Source organism: Colius striatus, chromosome 16 (assembly GCF_028858725.1).
Source record: "Colius striatus isolate bColStr4 chromosome 16, bColStr4.1.hap1, whole genome shotgun sequence".
Taxonomy (NCBI): Eukaryota; Metazoa; Chordata; class Aves; order Coliiformes; family Coliidae; genus Colius; species Colius striatus.
Window position 1 is genome coordinate 1,585,924 of NC_084774.1, and position 6,773 is coordinate 1,592,696.

The window sequence follows — 6,773 nt, forward strand, 5'->3', positions numbered from 1 at the left end:
CATGAAAATTGAGCCCTGCTGGTTTCTGGTGATGTGTTGGGAAACTGAGAGGTCACAAGCCCATGTGTGAACCTGTGAGCAGAGCAGATCTGCAGCCAGGACAGAAGCCTATTCATGTGGTGAATTCCCCCTGTGGGTGGGATTGAAGTGTGAAGGAGCACTGGAGCCATTTTCTGCATGCCTTTGGAGGGTTCCACCAGGGCCCAGGAAAGTGCTGATCTGCAGGCCCCACGTCCTGTCTGTAGCAGCTCCTCAGCTCTTGGTTGTCACAGAGCATCAGGAGCAGCACTGGGCACTGCCATGGTGGCAAACAAATGTACCTGGTTACAAAGTTCTTCAGTTGCTTTCCATGCCAAGCTTTTTCTTCAGTTAATAGGCTCGTGTCTCTTCTAGCATTCACTCTTCCTCCTTTGACAGCAGCTGGCAGGAACACACACTTGTGTGGTGGCATGAGGCAGACGCTCAGGAGCCGCAGCTACGGGTGCCAGCTGAAGCTTTCCATGTTGTCTCACAGTGCACTGGTTGCAGGAGGCTTTGTTCCACGTGCCCCTGTGTTGCCTGGCAGTAAGCAGCTGGGAGGATGACATGTAGGTGACTGTGTTCAGTGGTGGTCCAGCTTAATTAGGGAAGAGAGGACATGAACAGAAATACACTTGCTGTCTGGCTGCAGCTTCTCCCACTGATCAGCTGTTCACAGATGCCTGCACAAACGGTGGCCCAGCTTCCTTGTAGCAGGCAAGAGCTGAGTCTGAAGCTGCACTTTGCCAGCTGGTCACTCAAAACTTACAGCATGGAAAAGCTGGCAGTTGTCAGACTGCTTAAAACTTAGTTTTAAGAGCAACAAATGGCTTTGTACCAGTCCCTAGAATAAGCATGGGAGAAAAGAGGCTACAGCTCTAAGTTTAGAAAGAAGACTTATGTTGGCTTTTTACCAGAATCCACTGGCCTGCCAGCAGCAGTTTGTAGCTGCTGATACCCATAACCACCTCCAGCACAGCTGCTCCTGCCTGGAGCACGTTTCTTTAATTCATCTCAGTAACTACTCGATTTGTCAGCGATCTCTTGTCAGTCAGATACTCCAAGTTTGCCTCTGAAGCTCCCAGCTTGCTGCTGCTGTTTCTAAAGTCTGAAGCTGTCTCTCACTTAGACTCGTCTGGGAGAACTGGCAGATCCTCAGGACAACCCACAGCAGAGAGCTCCAGTGAGTCAGGAACGGAGGAGAGGGGAGACCTCATTAAATTCTACAACGCAGTGTATGTAGGAAGAGTGAAATCCTTTGTGCTGAAGTACGATATCACAAACCAGGATCATGTAGTAAGTAAAGTATTTGGGGATTTCACTCTGTCTAATAAGCAGAGTCATTTTTCCTTACAGTTAAGCATATGTCAGTGAATCAGTTCTGTTATTCACCTGGTGTGGTTACAGAAGTCAAACAGTTGCAGGTCATGGTATGAGGACTTGCTGGAACAGCCTTGCAGGAGGACAGATGCAGGTGCAGTTCAGCTCACAGCTCTGATTTCAGCTTATTGCTGTCAATGCAACCCCATGTGCTCTGTGTAAGGTATCTGTGGGTTAGAAAGCTATTGGAAAGCTCATGTCTCGAAAACTGGCTGGTGTAAAAAGACCTGGGGATGTTGATCAACAACAACTGAACAGGAGCCAGCAGCATGTGGGCAAGAAGGCCAGTGGCATCCTGGCCTGGATCAGCAGTGGGGTGGCAGCAGGAGCAGGGCAGGGATTGTCCCCTGGGGAGGCTGCAGCTCCAGGGCTGTGCTCAGTGCTGGGCCCCTCGCTCACTGCCACAGGGACACTGAGGGGCTGCAGCGTGGCCAGAGCCGGGCACAGAGCTGGGGAAGGGGCTGGAGCACAGGGGTGCTGGGGAGGGGCTGAGGGAATGGGGGTGTGGAGGCTGAGGGGAGACAGCAGCACTCTCTGACACTCCCTGACAGGAGGCTGCAGGGAGCTGGGGGTTGGGCTCTGCTCCCCAGTGACAGTGACAGGACAAGAGGAAACAGCCTCAAGTTGCCCCAGAGGAGGTTGAGGTTGGAGCTGAGGCACAACTGTTTCCCTGAGAGGGGTGTCACCCCTGTGCCAGGCTGCCCAGGGAGCTGGGGCAGTGCCCAGCCCTGGAGGGATCCCAAAGCTGTGGGGCTGAGGTGCTGAGGGCTGTGGGTCAGTGCTGGGCTGGGCAGGGTGAGGGCAGGGCTGGGACTGCAGCAGCTTCAAGGGCTTTAACAACCAAATGGTTGTGTGATTCTGTTCTATAAGATACATTTTCTGTTTGGTGGATTCTTAATAGTAATCTTCCCCTCTGTGAAACGACTGCTCCTAATGATGTCCTGATCCAGCTGCTGTGTCATGTCCTCTCTGGCAGGTGGAAGCCCCTCCACTGTCCCCCTTCCCCAGCATTAAGCAGCAGCCCGTGTCGCCCAGGCGCATCTCTCAGCAACACTCCGTTTACGTCTCGCCTCACAAGAACGGTGCCTGCCTGACCCCCAGGACAGCCCTGCTCTACAAGTTCAGTGGGAGCCCTTCCAAGGTAGGAAGCAGGAAGGGAGGGAGGGGTGGGTTTGAGAGAGTGTTGGTCTCAGAGCTAGGATAAGCACATCCTAGTGCACGAAGTGCAGGGAGGTTTCGTGGCAAAGGGCAGAGTTCTTGGTGTAGAATCCTCAGCAGAAAGAGTCAGGAAAACTTTTTCTCCCCAGATGATGGAAAACCAGAGCAAAGTTTGAAATGGGGCTGTAAGAACCCGTGATCTTTTCTTATCTCAATTGCAGAGTTTGAAGGACATCAACAACATGATAAAACAAGGTGAACACAGGAGTAAGAAGCGAGTGATTGCAATTGACGGTGACACCGAGTCCCCTGCAAAGCGACTCTGCCAGGAAAATGATGATGTTCTACTGAAACGTCTCCAGGATGTTGTCAGTGAAAGAGCAAATCACTAAAACTGCCCCTTTCCTGTGGGACCTGGAAGCCACGGGCTCCAGTCCTGCCGCTGCACTCTTTATCTCTTGCTTTTGTGTGCAGACAGCTGCCAAGTTGCCTTAACGTTGAACCCAACTTCCACGGGATGCAAAAAGCAAGGGGCAAGTAGCAACTGCCAGAGAGTGAGAGGTGGGGATGTTCTTCGTTCCCTGTGCGATAAGTTACGCTGGCTGAGCTGTTTTAGTGAGAGAGGCGTGTAGAAAGCCATGTGGGATGTTCTCAAGCCTACTGTAGAGCATCGTTGGGTTCTGAGTGTAACTCAGCTTCTAGTAATACCGGTTGTACTGCTGGGGTAAGGAAGTGGGTGAAGTCTGTTCAGTTTCTTCAGCCTTTTGGTACTTGGGGAAGAAACTTTAAAAGTGCCTTATTTTAAAAGAATGGGGGATTTTTACATTGTTTTACTGTGGAGGAACCGGAGTGGAGAAGTGTAGCCTCAGGAAGAGCTGAGTAGTTTTGAACTGGATGATTTGTGCCACATTCCATCTCTGATCAGAGCTTCAGCAGCCTTACATTGCACTGCAGGGCAGCGTTGGCAGGAACCACAAAATACAAGTAGCAGTGGCTCAAACTGCACAGCAGCATCTGGACCAGCACTGGGATGCGGGTCAGGGAGTGAGCTGCCCCCCTGGAGACAGTGAATGCTACCAGGGGAGCTGCTGCTCCTCTGTGGGAGCCCTGGCAGCAGCCCCTGTACTGCGACATTGGACTGGTTGCAGCTGAAACCCAGCTGGGACTTCGGCCCTCTGACAGCTCCTCAAATGCTCAGACTCATTTAACAAACTCTTAGCTCTTAGTCTTATTTTTTTCCTGAAGATCTTGGCCTCTTGTGTAGTATCTACACTGAATGTAAGCCCAGCAGATAAGGCATGTTTGTATATACAGGGTTTTATAGCTGTTGAAGGCTGGAAGTGTGTAAAGTCCAGCACCCAGCTCATGTAACTGAGTTTTTAACACTGAGAGATTGGTAGGTTTTATTTTACCAAAAGGGAGGAAAGTCAAGGTTTATTCATTCCTGTAAATCAGTAGCTTGATCTTAGCCCATAATTGCATTTGAGATTAGAGCTGTGCAGAAGCTTCTCAACACTGTTTTTCGGTTTGTGTGTCTATTGAACTGGAAGAACAAACCCCTGAACGATGACATAGGATGTGTTCAAGGAGCTCTGTTCACTTCATTTGGCTCGATTAGTATGTGCTGCACCAGGGTCGCAGGGAAGGACAGGACACTGACAGGACCTGCAGCAGTCTCAGCTCACAACCCTGGCCAGCAATGATGGAGGAAGAATGCATTCAGAAGGTCCATGTGCAGGGACCCTACTCAGCAGGGAGCAGAAAGTTTACCAACTGTACTTTGGGTTTGAGTCACTAACTGCTTAAAGCATGGATTTGGTTTTAACTTCCCAGAAAAGAAACTCTTTGTGCTCCTTTCTGAAAGGTTTGGCCGTAGGGGGGTGCAGGGGAGGAAATGGCCGTGTGCTGACTCTTCCCTTCAGTTCCTTTCATTTCAGTCGATTGTTAGTATTTGCCTTTGGATCTTGAGATAAAAAGTGCAAGAGACACGACCTTTGTGCCTTAATGTGCTCGTTGGTGCTGTTCCCTCCGTGGGCGCTCAGTGTGTGTGCTGGGGACCCCAAAGCCCTCCCCGTGCTGGGGGGTGGGAATGGTGACCTGCTCCATTGCCTGGAGGCCAGCAGCCTTTGGGGATGGGAGGAGCTACCTTACAGCCTGAGGCTTTCAGCAGATGTATGACAGGAATTTAGCTGATTTTTTACTCAGCATCTCTGCAGATCCCTCCCCACACTGTGGCTGACAGCAGGGAGCTGATGGTGAGTTTTCATTAGGAAAGTGAAGGTGCCACCACTGGATGCAGTTCACAGGTTTTTTTCCACCTTTTCAGGTGGTGATAGAAAAGAATGCTTTTGGATTTGTTGAAGAGCTAAAACAAGAGCAAAATGCTTAACAGTCTCACAGTCAGTGCCTTCCTGTGTAAAAATTAAACATGTCCAAGGATTTTAACCTGGGCTGCTCTGATTTGCTGTGGTGCTTTATTAAGCAATGCCTTCTGTCTGCCTTTCGTGGAATGTCAAAGACCTCAATAATTCTCATGCTCCTCAGATTTCCTTGGGGTTTTCCAGTTTAAACTCCTCATCCTTCATGTGACCTGTCTGAAGTTTCTTGCTGAGGTTTCTATTGTTTGTGCTTCAGTCTGATACAGTTTCTGGGAGGAGAAGGTGACACGTTACATGAAGTAATCAAAAGGAGAAAGTCCTGCAGCGATACGCTGAGGGAGGGGTGATGCTCAGCACAGGCGAGATGTTGGACTCACTCTGGATGCCAGTCCCTGACCTCCTGTGGCTAAGGACAGGAGCTGCAGAGCACTGCTCCGGGGGTGCAGCTGGACTCACCCCTGCTCTGGACAGGCTCTAGTTGGCACCAGCTGCCTTCGTGCTGGGTATGTCACTAGAGAAGCATAAAGCTGGCACGAACTCAGAGCTCTTCAGCTCTTGTACCTCTTCTCTAGCGGCAAAACAACCCCAAGCACGCCAGTTTGTGCAGGTTCAGTTGTAAATGACTTTATTGACACCAGAGCTTTTCTTTTAAGATACTTAAACTGTGGGTCCTGACCCCAGGGGATGCTGAGGGGCATAGCTGTGGCAGTGTGCCTGGCTGTTCCCTTTGAACGCTCCCTTTTGCAGGCAAGGCTGGCAGGGAGCAGAAGGCATAGTGGGCAGCATGAGGGGGGAAAGCAGGCTGTGGTGTCAGAATCCTGCAAACTGCACACTCTGCTAAGACAATGCCTTTCCCAGCCAGGAGAACAGCATAAACCTGTGAGCACTACGTGTGAGCAGCGTGGTAACGTGAGGTTGCCGTATCCCAAGTGTTCTACTAAGACATGGCCTGAAGGAAAAGTGTGGTTAGACTGCAATTAAGCTGTGTGGGGAATGGAAGCTGATTTTCTCTTTCGTTTCCTGTTAGGAAATACTCTTCTGTGATTCATGGAGGGGGTTTTGTTATTTGGCACCCGAGGAGCAGTAGGGCCTGAAGATGAGTTTACAGTAAGACAAAACTCATCTCCCAGGCAGCAGTTCTCGAAAAACAAGTGTCAGATGAACATGATGCCAAAGTCATCAAACTTGAGTGTGTTTGCAGGTGAGTGAGTCAGAGGGAAAGTAGGTGTGCAGTTCTCACCCTGCCTGCACCCAAGGGTCATGACTGCCCCTCTCCATCTGAGCTAGAGAGCGGGGCCGGGCTGCTGGGCACAGGCTCAACAGGGCCTCATCTCAAAATTCAGTACACCTGTATCATAGCAATCTTGGGTTGAAGTGTACCCTGTGCACCCAGCTGACGGCACTGCTCCCCAGCCTGGGCTGTCCCAGCTGAGGCACAGGGAGCTTGAGCTGCAGCAGCTTTACTGCAGTCACAGTGGCTGGAAAGCAGCCTCGAGGGAGAGGACTTTGAGGGGGGGTTGATCGACAGCAGCTGTGACCAGGAGCCAGCAGCGTGCCCAGGGGGGCAAGAAGGGCAGTGGCATCCTGGCCTGGATCAGCAGTGGTGTGACAGCAGCAGCAGGGCAGGGATTGTCCCTGTGCTGGGCCCTGGGGAGGCTGCAGCTCCAGGGCTGTGTCAGTGCTGGGCCCCTCACTCACTGCCACAGGGACACTGAGGGGCTGCAGCGTGGCCAGAGCCGGGCACTGAGCTGGGGAAGGGGCTGGAGCACAAGGGGCTGGGGAGGGGCTGAGGGAATGGGGGTGTTGAGCCTGGAGAAGAGGAGGCTGAGGGCAGAGGGC

The 6,773-nt window shown here is 51.6% G+C and overlaps 1 protein-coding gene across 3 annotated transcripts in view; it reads left to right on the plus strand.

Annotated features, from left to right (window-relative positions):
• Window positions 1-5,016, plus strand: part of RBL1 (RB transcriptional corepressor like 1) — a 28,761-nt gene extending 23,745 nt beyond the window's left edge. For all 3 annotated transcript variants that reach the window (XM_062008929.1, XM_062008930.1, XM_062008931.1), the window contains 3 exons: window positions 1,148-1,314; window positions 2,375-2,539; window positions 2,778-5,016. In XM_062008929.1, the coding sequence (XP_061864913.1) occupies window positions 1,148-1,314; window positions 2,375-2,539; window positions 2,778-2,948 (503 nt within the window). In that variant the 3' untranslated portion in view covers window positions 2,949-5,016. The remainder of the gene's footprint in view (window positions 1-1,147; window positions 1,315-2,374; window positions 2,540-2,777) is intronic.
• The last annotated feature ends 1,757 nt before the right edge of the window (window positions 5,017-6,773 follow it).